The 13701-nt window shown below is 38.2% G+C and overlaps 1 protein-coding gene across 4 annotated transcripts in view; it reads left to right on the forward strand.

Moving 5' to 3' along the window:
• The window catches only part of SMAP1 (small ArfGAP 1), a 152644-nt gene that overhangs the window by 38800 nt on the left and 100143 nt on the right, over positions 1-13701 (forward strand). For all 4 annotated transcript variants that reach the window (XM_087438791.1, XM_087438792.1, XM_087438793.1 and 1 more), the window contains exon 2: positions 5849-5982. In XM_087438791.1, coding sequence (XP_087294917.1) covers positions 5849-5982 — 134 coding nt within the window. The remainder of the gene's footprint in view (positions 1-5848; positions 5983-13701) is intronic.

Consider the following 13701-nt stretch of genomic DNA (forward strand, 5'->3'; position numbering starts at 1 on the left):
CGTCTCCCAGCTAACGGGAAAGAGGTGGAGGCCTGGGAACACAGGCCCAGTTCGGTTAATGGCAAAACACATCATTTCGGCTCACATTCCATTTGCCAGAACCTGGTTGTGTGGCCACACTTGGCTGCAGGAGAGGCTAGAAATGTCGTCTCTATCTAGGCAGCCATGTTTCTAGCTAAATCTTAAGGGCTTTTATTGTAAAAAGAAGAATGGAAAAATGAATATTAAAGACAACAGCTTCTGCCACACAGGTTTTGCTTTTGTTTCTGTTTTTTAAAGCAGTAGATGAATTGCTTCAAGTAACAAAGAAGATGTGTATTTGACTAAGGCATCAGCCTTAGCACGTTTTTTGTTATGCTGCCTGTTCCCCTATGTAGGTGATGTGGAAGGCCGTATAAAGTCTGCCCAGTGAGAAGTTTACCGTCTACATTAGTCAACGTGACTGAAAACATAGCAGGTTCCTATTGTGGCATGTTGTGTGGGGCAAGCTGTCATGGGCTGTAACGTTTATAGGAAAGGAGAATGGAGGGACGGAGTCATAAGGAAAGGCACTATGGAGAATATGGGAGTCTAGTTAGGCCTTGGAGATGAGGTAGGCTTTGTATGATCATAAGCAGAACATTCTGGGCAAGGGAAATGGTGTTCAGGAAAGTGTCAAGACAGGATAATTGAGTTGTATTCCAGGGAAAGCAAGGAGTCTGTTCTGATTGGCTCCCTGAGTTGGTGCGAAGTAAAGTTGATTTAACAAGGATCAAGATTATGGATGGTCATAAAAACAAAATATAGGGAAATAGAAAACTGTGTTCACGGTTTGGAGTTGGAAACTGAAACAGTCATAGGGTTTAATCTGATAATGGAATTCAGAATGGGTGAATTCCCTCCCTCCCTCCTGCCTGCTTTCCGTGAGGTTATCTGTGACCTCTCAGTTAACACATCCATTTGTTCTTTCCTAGCCCCATTCTTCTTGACTTCTGTCAGATTTTCGACATTGTTGACCATCTTTTCTTTAAAACTTTAGCCTTCTCTGATTTTGCACTGCCTTTCATTTTCTCCCTAAGACTTCGTACTCTGCTTTTTTGGCTCTTTTTTGTTTTTGGGGCTGTAGCTGTTGTCTTGAAGAAGATGCTCATATATATATTCCAGTTTGAACTTTAGTTCTATATTTCTAAGTGCTTACTGGACATTTTTATCTTGATGTGTTGCTATCATTTAAAGCATACAGCAGATCTCCACAGTTTTCTGACTCTGCAAGTACCTTTATGCTTTAAATCCCAAATAGAAAGCAGAAGTTCAGACATCTTATCTCTCCCTTTTCCCTGTGTTTCCTAATCACTAAGTCCTGTCGGTTCTTCTTGGTGATTCTCACATTTGTTCATTTCTGTTCTTATTGCTGCTACATTTATCAGTCCTCTAATATGGTGTGTTGGATTATCAGTGTTCCCTAGGTATTCACTGATGATGGGGACGGTCAGGGTGCTAACATTAGCGAGGCCAAATGTCAGCGTCTCTCCTGTTACTAGAGCCTTGCTTTAGTGTGATTGTGATGATGAAATTACTCATATTAGTTTAGTTGATGCTAGCTTATTCGTGTTGTTTTTAGTGAGATAGTGATGTGGATAACTCAAGATAACCTGACATTTGAATTCAAAATAAGCTTTGAATTTTTTTCTCAACAGATTTACTTCCTAGTTTGTTAAAATAAATTTTCACAGTTTAAGTTGCATACTCAATAAGAATAGTGAAAGCAGATCAGGAAGTAAGCTGAATGCTGGAGTTAAAGACCATGTCAAGAATAATCTAGAATCTTGCTATTCAAAATGCGGTTTGTGGATGGCAGCATGGACATCACTGGTCCTTGTTAGGAATGCAGAATCTCAGATTCCACTCCAGGGCTGCAGAGATAGCATCTGCATTTTCATTATATCCCTAGGGGTGTGCATGCACATTAGAGTTTGAGAGACACTCCTCTAGAAGTGACTGTACATTTCTTTAACCTTTCTTAGTTTTAAGACTTAGCTGCTAAAATCATTAAATCCTTCAGCTATTAATCTGTTTGTCTTCATCTATTTGGTTACCTTAGGTTTTTGTGTCAACTTCAAAATAGATTGTTATGAGTGTTATAAATGATGGAAGTAACCTGGGAGATGCACCTCTAGTAGAGTCCTCATGGAAGTCCTCTGTGAGCAGGCAGGAAGTCCTCCTGTGAACTGAGGCCCACAGGACAAAGTGAGCCAGGCATGTAAAGAGCTGATGAAAAACACTCAGGGCAGAGGAAGCAGCAGACGAAGGCATGAGAGGACATGGGTAATCATCGTAGTGAGTGGGAGTACCGTAGTGGGCTTGGAAGAGGTGTTAGGGGCCTTCTCTGTGGGGGCCAGGGTAAACTAGTGAGCCTGCCATATAAGGCCTTTTGTTGTGTGGCCTCCTCCCATCATCTCCTGAAAGTTTCCCCAAATACTCTCATACTCTACCCTTCGGCTGTACCAAGGTCCTCTCCCATACCGCACCTTTTTTAGCCTTTGCCAAGAATGTGTCTTGGCATAATCTGTGCCTACTGCCTAGGAGTCAGCCTCTAGATTTTACTTAGGCTTTGCCTCCTCTGTGAGACCCGCGTGCCTTCCAGCTGACTGTGTCTCCTTAGTTGGGGTCCCCATTGCCCTTTATGTATATATCACACTATGCTAAAATTGATTACTCTCTGTTATAGTTCAGATTTATCCACGTTGATATGTGCAGTTTATTCATTTTCATGGTCGTGTAGTATTCCGTTGTATGGTGAGATAAACATACTGGTGAACATTGAAGTTATTTCCAATTGTTTTAGGAACCACACTGCTATAAATATTTTGGTGTATGGCTTCTTGAAGGCGTGTATGAGTTTCTTTCTAGTGTTTTTCAGCCTTTTTCCACCATGACCCAGAGGAACAACATTTTACAATGACTCAGTTTGTGTGTGTATGTGTGTCTATACACATATATACATATGTTACTGATTTTTTTTAAAAAGTTTAGCAAAATTATATTTTTCCTTCATGTGATACACCTGTATCTTATTTTTTCATTCTCTTCTAAAAATAAATACTTGTTGAGTTTAAATTAATGAACTGTGATCTACCATTTAAAATATATCTTTAGGGTGTCTTATGTGAGTGTGTATGTGTATAAAGATATGTCATATAACATATAGACTTACAAACATAGGTATGTGTGTGTAAGCATGTGTGTGTGTGAGACAGAGAATGTGAATAGATTGTCTGGTATAAGGGTTTATTCATCTAGAACTTGACTGGATTTCACAGATTGGTTTTACGTGGTTATACTTGTTTACACCTGGCTTGGCCTCCTGCATCTGGGAACTTGGCTTTCTGCCTTTGTGTCTGTGGTCTTTTAACAGCATTTACTTGGCACAGAGTTGGTAAGTATTCACTGAATAGTTGGGCAAATAAAAATGAGGATTTCCTACCAATAATTGAAGGACAGTTATGTTGAACAGCTACTGTTTTATCAAGGCAATTTTAGGTAAATTTGTAAGGCTGATTTTATAGAGCAGATAATCAGTCCATTTGTAGTTTCAGTTAGGCTTTTAAAAATCTATTTTTGGGGGTTCCCAACTGTATTGTTAAGATATGATAGTTATTTTCCAAAGAAAAATGCATTGACAGAATTACATTATTGTTTCAATGTGTGAAAAGTCATTGGGTTAAAGTTTCTCGTAAGGAATGCACAGTTTTTGTTGTTGTTGTTGCAGGAATCATAAAATGGTTTTTATAGCCTTAAATTGTGTAAAACCTGGGCATCACCTAACATTTAATTACATCTAGCTTTGCTTTATAGTAATGTAGCCATTTTTTCCTATTACTGCAGCATTATTATTGTGTGATGCTTTTGTACATTTTACTCCCTTTATCATCTGTGGGTATTGTAAAAGTGCACCACTGTCTTGGATGCTGCAGCTTTTTACCTGCAGGGGCAGTCACTGTCACGTTGTGCAAGTGATGCTTCCTAATTAGTCCATTCAGTCACTGCATTTGCTGCTTCAGGAAAACTGTGCTATGGAGAAAAGTCTGCATTTGTATTTGGCTGTGGGTCTAGCAGATATTCTGAGGGGAGTCATTCTATTTTAAGAGCAAAAATGAAACCACACATAGAGTGCATTGAAAATCTTGTTTTCCCATCATGCTGTGGACTCCCTGCCCTTTTGGGAGTTGTTCTTGAGGAAAGATAAGATACAGTTGTTTTGCAGACCAATGCAGAAACTTCTCTAGAGAAGTGTTGCAAAATTTCTTCATATGAGGGTTACTTGCACTTAAGTAGTGCTTTAAAACTTTCAAAATATTTTTCTTACAAGTCTCACCTAGGTGCTGAGGGCAGCCAGTCCTCACTCCTTTGACAGGTGAGAACCTCGTTGCTCCATGTGTTGTTAGTCGAGGGCGATTTATGCAGCTGAAAGGTGGCAGGGGGCTTGACAGTCCAGGTCTTTGGCCTCTAATTCATTTTGACACCATTAGCAGTCAAACAGATATTTAAACAGGGCATGTATGTCCCAGATGTTTGTCAGTTTATAGGTGTCATTCCTCAAATTTAAAAGCAGGATTTTGGCATAAATTGTATATGCATAGTCTACCTCCTGTGTAATTAAGGAATTTGGGGGGGGATGTATTTAGTTTTATTTACTGCATTGTAATTACTTGCTTCAGTGTTATTTTGTAGATTAACTTTCACCTTTAGATAAAAAGTATGTGCTTGAAACAGAAGCCTAAATTTTTTAAAAAAGCTTGGTTTTCTTGATCTCTCTTACTGTGTATATTTTTTTCATAATCAAGTGATTTATAGGAATCTGTGAGGTACAAGCTTCTGAACATGTGACATAATTTCTGGATACTACTTTTATTTTTTCATTATACAAGCAATATGTGAAAATAATCATAAGAACATTTTAAATTAGCATGAAAGAATACATTCAGAGGTATGAAGAATAGTAAGGCTAAGGCTTGTATTCTTGTATGCTTGTATGAGTTTCTCTACAGTGTTTCTCAGAGTTTTTTGGCCATGACCCAAAGAACCTAACATTTTATAGCAGGCCTCAGTTCATCTGTAACCTTTCTTAGTCTCCGGGTTAGATTTGAGATTTATCCATGTTGATATAAGGCTTCTTGAGGCAGTCCTTGTTGTTTCCTTGTTACTAAATTTTGCCAACACTTAGTATTAATCAATTTAAAAAAAGTTTCCAACTTTTCAAGTTTTGTATTGAGTGCAAAATGGGGTCATTGATTTTACAGGGCATTTTCCCTGATTACCTTGAGGTTGTGCCTGTTTTCATATGTTTATTGGCTGTGCATTTCTTCTGTGAATTACCCATTCATGTCTTTTTGCCCAATTTTCTGTTAGGTTGGTTGTCTTTTTCTTACTAATTTCTGCGTTTCATTTTTTAAAATCTCTTTGTTTGACTTTTATTTGTTGGTGATTTTTTGAGCACTATCTTACACATTTAATAAAGAGCTTACTTTTCACTGCAGGATATTGCTACTCCTGGTTCAAGTATGCTGCGTGAAAAAACTGTTCACATATAAATTACTTCTAAATTCTTAGATTTGGGGGAAGGTTTCTAGGAAAGCAAAATTTGTAAATATTATTAAGGTTGCTGAAGGTTGATTTATAACCTTTCAGCACAGCCAACCCACGTGTCTTCTTAGCAAGCCACTGTTGGTACCGTTTGAAAATTTGAGCACATAAATTCTGTAAGCCTCCATTATAATTGTATAAAAAACCAGAATGCTTCTACTATTCTGTCATGATGTTTATTTTGGTTTTTAATATTTACTTTTCTTTGTTTCATCTTCTTAATTAGGTCCCCGATGGGCTTCCTGGAATATTGGTGTGTTTATTTGCATCAGATGTGCTGGAATCCATAGAAATCTTGGAGTTCATATATCCAGGGTCAAGTCAGTCAACCTAGACCAATGGACACCGGAACAGATACAGGTAAACATTTCCTTACCGAGAAATTATTAAAAATATTTAAAGTGAATTTAAAATCTTTAATGCTTCTTGCATCCGAGAATTAACATTTAAAAGTAGTATGTCGAAATGGCATGTGCCACGTATAAAATTTGAGTGTTATTTGAATTGTCAGTTCCTGGATGTTTATTTCTTCTTGGGTCTATATTAAAGTCAGTTTTTAATCTACTTTTATCTAAAATATTGATTTTGCAGTATTTAAAAAATGAATTCGTTTCCCTTGTGTTGATGAAATTTGCCAGTATAATTCCGTAGTCTGTTTTGTTTTCCTGTCAGCAGAGGGAGCCTGGGTAGAGGTAAAGGATAAACCCCTGCCAGCCTGGGAACGGACTTGCAGGATTTCCCTTCCCTGCAGAGATATTCTTGATTTTCAGACAGGGCCTAATAGTTAGAAGACAGCATAGTTAGCAAATGTTCTAATGACTGATTTGGATTTGTTTCAAGTGGGTTAGCTTTGTTAGAGACAAATTTATAATTTTAAGGTTTTGCCATTTTTCCAGTATGACCATCTTAAATTCTCAAAAGCATACTTTCTAACCCTTAAAGTTGACTGCTAATGTAAAAATGATTATTTCTCCTGGCTTTATCATTTACACTGGGATTATACTACTTTTTCTTATGTCCTTGGAAATGACTTAGTTAATATGAAGGCTAAATACACAAATATGTGTAGTTGAACCTCAGTGATATGTATACATACCTCAGAATCAGACACAAACAAAAAGAACACAAAAATTGGCGTGGCTGGGGTGAGGTAAGAGTAGAAAGAATAGAATAGAATGGTGGGGGGAGTGGGTTATTAAAAAAAAATACGTAGATTTGGTTAAAGAAAGTAAAACTTCTATACTGAAGACATATTTGTGCCAAAGTAAATTCTAAATGGAGCAGAGATTTAAATGTTTTTAAAAATTAAAGATTAAAAACATTCAAAGGAAAAAAATAGAGATCTTCAGGCTATAAAGTCAAGCATGATTTATTTAGTTCAGTCAAATTAGCTTTTGAGTTTTTTGCTGGCTAGGGCATAAAAGGAAATATGATATTTTATGTATTTTCAAGATTCGTGAGGAGAAAATTTGCTTGTGACATCAAGGAAGCAGAGCTTTTTGAATGCTTCATATAAGGCAGTGTTCTTTTTTTTTTTTAAAGATTTTATTTATTCATTTTTTTCCCCCCAAAGCCCCAGCAGATAGTCGTATGTCATAGGTTCACATCCTTCTAGTTGCTGTACGTGGGACTCGGCCTCGCGCTGGACGGAGAAGTGGTGCCTTGGGGCGCGCCCGGGATCCGAACCCGGGCCGCCAGCATCAGAGCGCGCGCACTTAACCGCTAAGCCACGGAGCCGGCCCTAAGGCAGTGTTCTTAATGACGTCTCTGTGGTCACTGCGGTAATAGATTTCATGATGTTGTCTCTTAAGTTGCCTTTAAGAAAATGTGACGTGTCATTTGAAAAGGTAAATTGGGTTTGTAATGGGTTATGGAGGTACAACACGTTCAGGACCCAGAGGTAGACCTTGGTGGTCTTGACAGGATCCTTACCCTCAGGCACCTTCGCCTCTTCCTTGGTGAAGTGGGAAGGAGCAGCGCCTGCTTCTGTGGGTTGCTGTGAGCATCGAGTGAGTGGACAGTCCCTGGCTCATCTTAAACTCTCAGTAATGTTAGCTCGTCAGTTAGTAGTAGTGTTAGTCCATTTGTTCATTGTGTAAGACCCTCAGCAGCCCTGCCTTGAGTATCTTTCTGATCTTAAGGAATTTAGCTTCCTGTTGTAGTTGTAGTGTGTTGGTTGCTACATATACTACTGAGTAAATACAAAATACACAAAATTGATCCATTGTGCAGTATTATTGAGTATAAATGAATTACTTTTTGAGAATATTTGCCAAAAATAATTAATTCATTTTGAGTAGTATTGGATGCTAAGGCATTTTGAGATGAATAGTTAAGTAATCACATCAGTTGTCTATTGAGGTTGCTTTTTCTTCGGATTTAAGCATATCCTGTTTCCTGTGGTGGTAGCTATGTTCCATATAATTCAACTCTTGTTTATACCTTGGCATTATGATTTTTTTACTTTTTTTTAAAAAAAATGAGATCTAATTACAGAGAATAATTTACAGATATGAGTTTTGTGTGTCTTGGTGAATGTCTGTACTGTGACACCAACACCCTGTTGAAGATATACAGAGCATTTCTGTCATCCTAGGAAGTTTCATTGTGCCAGTTTCGAGCCAGGCCTCCCACAGGCAACCACTAAACTGACTTCTATCCCCTTATGTTAGTTTAGCTATACTTTGGATTTTTTTTTTCTTTTGTGAGGAAGCTTGGCCATGAGCTAACGTCTGTTGTCAATCGGCCTCTTTTTGCTGAGGAAGATTAGCCCTGAGCTAATAACATCTGTGCCCATCTTCTTCTGTTTTGTATATGGGACGCCACCACAACATGGCTTGATGAGTGGTGTGTCGGTCTGCGCCTGGAATTTGAACCTGTGAACCCCAGGCCGCTGAAGCGGGATGCGTGAACTTAACCACTACGCCACTGGGCCGGCCCCCCTGGAATTTTTAGTTTTTGAAGTTTGTTTGGGGCCGGCCCTGTGGCGCAAGCGGTTAAGTGCGCGCATTTTGCTGCGGAGGCTCAGGGTTCGCTGGTTTGGATCCCAGGCGCGCACCGACGCACCGCCTGGCAAGCCATGCTGTGGCGGCGTCCCATATAAAGTGGAGGAAGATGGGCATGGATGTTAGCTCAGGGCCAGTCTTCCTCAGCAAAAAGAGGAGGATTGGCAGATGTTAGCTCAGGGCCGATCTTCCTCACAAAAAATAAATAAATAAATAAAACTTTGAAGTTCGTTCTTATTAACTCTGACTCTTAATTCAGATTAGGGAAAGTGAAGATCACAATGTGATTTATTCCTTATTCATATGAATATTTTATAGTATTTGTGTGTGTTCCTTATTCATATGATATTTTATGAGAATTTCTTTGATATAAAAAATGATTGGAAGTATTTATTTATAGAAGTAAGAGAAGTACTTTCACTGCACATATAGTTCTACTCTCTGTTTTCCCTACCACCACTGCCAACATTTCATGAAAATCACGTTTCTGATTTTCAAAGACTATACTTAGTTTTGGTTAGTTCTATTTTTTTTTTTTAATCTTTTATTAGTAAATGTGGAACCATGATTTAATCTTTGAGCCCAGTCAAGTAATTAAATGAAATTGTTCCCTTTTTTTGTGACTCTGTAAAGTGTAACTACTTATTAAGTTTTGCCTCAAGGTTACTTATCAACTGATACTGTATATTCTGTATTTATATCAATTATTTATATATATATATGTTGTATGTGTGTAAGTCAATTTGTAGGCATCTACCATATTATAACTGTTAGAATTGCTGTATGCTTATTTTTAAAAGAAAATAATTTATCTGCCAAAACTTATTTTGATTTTTTGTTAGCATATAAATAGAGTTATTCACCTTAAATTTGAATCAAAATTCTTTTTTATAATGTGGTTCATGGTCAGATTAAATGTCTTTGATCTTGGGTTTATTGTCAGGTAATTCTCAAATTTTTGGAAAAGGCCACCTTTTTTTTACCTTTACAAATACTTTAGCGTTTCTTTTTTATTTTGTATTGATTCATTAACCCTAAGTCTTGATTACCATTTTTCCCCATTATTTTAAAATTCTTTTTTTTTTTTTTTTTGTGAGGAAGATCAGCCCTGAGCTAACATCCACACCAATCCTCCTCTCTTTTGCCGGGGAAGACTGGCCCTGGGCTAACATCTGTGCCCATCTTCCTCCATTTTTTAAAATTCTTAATTACTCTTTTTTCAGTGCATGTATTGAAGGAGTAAAAATGAGGAGTACTTTATTTTTATTACAGAGGAATGTTACTTGTGCTCTCAAGTTTTTTAGCTCACTTGCAGAGAGCCTTGTAAATTGTGTTGCTTAATAAAACATCTCAATGAGACCTTGTCCATATTACAAAATATACTCCGTGTATTGGTATTTATCTTGATAGCTTTTGGAGCCCTTTTGTTACGTTGTGTTTCTATAAATCTTTCAGTATCTTTTCTTACAGGCTCTTTGTTTACCCCCTACTCATGTCATTTGTTGATATGTACTTAGTGTTTTCCTGGTAACGCGAAGCCCACACAATTTAAATTTATTCTTTTGTAAAAATATATCTTGGGAACTTTACCTTTGAAATTGCCCAGTCTCCATAGGGATATGATCTGTCCTTAGTGAACTTGCCTTCAGCATTTTCTAGGCGTTTCCACTCCCTCAGTTTCTATCTTTACCGTTTTTACTTTAGCTTTGACTATATTTGGGCTAGAAGGAAAGATCTTTAAACCCAGCTCTTTTCACATCGTGTTTACTATTATAATAAGAGAATAGAAGCTTTCTTCCCTCCCATTTTCTGTTCATCCAACCTCTGAATGTTTCTGCTTTGACTTCCAGCTTTTTTTTTTTTTGTTCTTGTTTTAGGGCCAGAGTGGAAGACGGTGGTGGTTGCTAGTTTCTCTGCCTTTATTTTTATTCTCAATCTTCCTTCCTGCTTTCCCATCCAATTAAAAAAATTATATTCACTTGGAGGCCTGTTTAAACTTTCTTCTTCTTTGAAACTTGTTGCCTTACCGGCCCCCCCCCCCAGCCTTCCGTAAAAAAGTCTCTCTCAAGACCCTCTTTCCCTCAACATACAGCTCTTGACACTGCTATACTTACTTATTCATTTGTTTGCTTGTTCAGTCAGTAAGCATTTATTAAGTACTCACAGTGTGCCAGCCACTGTCTTCTAGGGACTAGCTATTATCTTCCTTTAGCAGTTGAATTTCTTGAGCAAGGTCTTCACTTACTTTTTCATTTCTTTACCTTACTTTTGCCTCTGCTAACTCATTTTTGTTCCCATCATTCTGCGAAGTTTGCACTCACAAAGAGCACTAGTTACTCCTGATGACTAAATCCAACTCTCCATCCATCTCCTCCTTGATCTTCCTGCTTCACCTGACACTAACCACTGCCTTCTTGAAGCTTTTTCTTTGTAACGAAAGCTAAAGTTACTATCCGACATCTTTTACTTTGTTTATTTAGTCTATATTTTTTTACTATTTCTTTTCCTGCTTTTCCCTCTTGCTGGAGATTTTTAGAGTTTTGTCTTTAGACCTTTTTGTTCTTTTGTCTTTCTCCATAGGAAAACTCATTTACTCTTGTGGATTCAGCTGTTATATTTCTGCGCAGATGGTTCTCCTCTCTGTTTCCAATAGTGACTTCTACAATGAGTTTCAGTTCTTTTTTTAGATTGTCTGTTAGAGACCTTTGGTGTTCATGGATTTGTCATTCTTAAGAAAGCTTGGATATGCTTGGCATGAAGTAACTGGTAAGAAACCTTGGAAATCCTTGGCATGAAGTAATTGGTAATTTTCCTAAGCATCCATTTTTTTTGTGATTCCAAACCTCTTAATCTCAAGTTCCTGTGCCCGATGCACAGTAAGCCAAACACTGAGACATCGGTGCTTGGAGATGGAGAAAGGTTTATTTGAATTGGCCAAAACAAGAAGGTGGGAGCATAAGTTCTCTCAAATCTGCTTAACAAGGGCAGAGAGCAGGGGGTTTTATAGAGCTAAGGGGCCTGGCAGGAGGAGCTTCTGGAAAACAAAGGGGTCACTCCCGATAAGCCCCTGGGCAATCTGACTTCTGGGCATCAAGGGCTGCTGCGGGCCCCGCCATCCACTGATCACAGCCTCTTCAAAGGCGTTCTCTTTCTTCTGCAAAACAAGCTCACAAATCCTCTCGACCCCTGAGTCACCCACCCCTTAAGTTAAACAAGAAAACAGCAGATTGACAAGATTCATCTTTGTCTGTGTTGGGGACAAGGTTGAAAGGCATTTGGGCCGGCCCTGTGGCTTAGCAGTTAAGTGCTCGCACTCTGCTACTGGCGGCCCGGGTTCAGATCCCGGGTGCGCACCGACACACCACTTCTCTGGCCATGCTGAGGCTGCGTCCCACATACAGCAACTAGAAGAGATGTGCAACTATGACATACAACTATTTACTAGGGCTTTGGGGGGAGAAAAAAAGGAGGAGGATTGGCAATAGATGTTAGCTCAGAGCCGGTCTTCCTCAGCAGAAAGAGGAGGATTAGCACGGATGTTAGCTCAGGGCTGATCTTCCTCACAAAAACAAAAAACAAAAAACAAAAAGAACAAAAAACAGAAAACAAACAAAAAAGGTTGAAAGGCATTCATGTTCTTATTGAATATCTACAGTAACCCTCAGATACCCGGCTTCAGTTGTGTATTCTCTGAGGTTGGAGTTAGCCAGTTAGGTTGATTCTATGATGCTGGAATGTCAACATGGCGTTGCCTTTTCTACTCATCTTTGTGTATTGAGTAATTCTTGTGAAGTAATTAAAAGTCTTGTTGCTTTATGAAAAATGCTTTGCAATGAAGCAAAAAAGCTGGCTGTTACTGCAATGATAGAAGCTAAGAGAAAGGAACAGTTATGACTAGGCATGGGTTTTTTTTTTTCAGATATTGTACATTTGAGTAGAATAAAGAATAGAATATCAGAATTAACCATTGCTCTACAACAGTATCAAGAAAACCGCTATATGTTCCATGTGGAAACAGGATAAAAAGGATTTATGAAGTTGTTTCAGTTATTTCAATTTGGGAAATTTTGGCTGCAGTCATAGTTGTTAATGTATAGCATTTGTAAATGTTAAGACTGGTAGATATCTGTTTACTTGCAACTTGACAAATCTAAAATTTAAATACTTATCTGGTTGCCCAGACTGGCTTTCTTTCTTAGTTAATGTCCTTGATCTAGTTAACCTTAAAAACTCGTAGTGTTCTGGGGTTCTTCCTTCTTTCTTTCTTGTGCCTCTCTGTTCCATCGTCGCTGCTGTTGCTTTCTGTTCTCGTTTCTCCCACCATGTCCAGGGCTTCGGCTTGTTCCTGATCTTCCTCTCACCGTCCTCTCTCCCTCTGCATTACGTCCCATGTCCGGAATAATCTCCCTGGAACATTGGTTTGGTCATTTTACTTCTCTCCTAAGAGATTTGCATTGGTTCTCCTCTGAGAATCATAAACGTTTATTTTCCTTAAATTGGTAACCCAGTACCTCTGCCATCTGGCTTCATCCTGTACCTTCGACCTCACTGCAGATGCTTTACAACAAATGGCTTTGGCTGTATAGAGACAGCTCTTCCTGGTGAATCCATCTGATGGTGTGACCTTGTTTGTTGACTTTTTGTTTTGGTTTTGTTGTTGCCCTTGTTGGAAATGTTTTTTGCATATTCTTACTGTCAAACTAAATCCTTCCCATTCTTTAAAGCCCAGCTGAAACCTCTCCTCTAATAAAACCTTCTTCTGACTATAGTACTTAATTATCTATTACCATATATTGTTATTTACTTTTGTGCATGTCTGTTGAGTTAACTTAATTGTAAGCTTCTAGTAGTTAGAAACTATCATATGTGTATCTGTAGTCCTTGTGGTGGCTACCACAGTGCTAGGAACACAGAATGTGCTTAATTTTTTTAATGGCTGCCAAGAATAATCTTTGGTTTGATATAATTCTGTGAGAGAATGCTTGCTGTCTTTGCCAATGAATAGGGAGAATAGAGAAAATGAAAAAAATCAAGCTTTTTCCCCCCAATGTATCCTGTATTTTGTATATAGCGT

This window comes from Ceratotherium simum, chromosome 13 (assembly GCF_057802395.1).
Source record: "Ceratotherium simum simum isolate JZ-2026a chromosome 13, ASM5780239v1, whole genome shotgun sequence".
Taxonomy (NCBI): domain Eukaryota; kingdom Metazoa; phylum Chordata; class Mammalia; order Perissodactyla; family Rhinocerotidae; genus Ceratotherium; species Ceratotherium simum.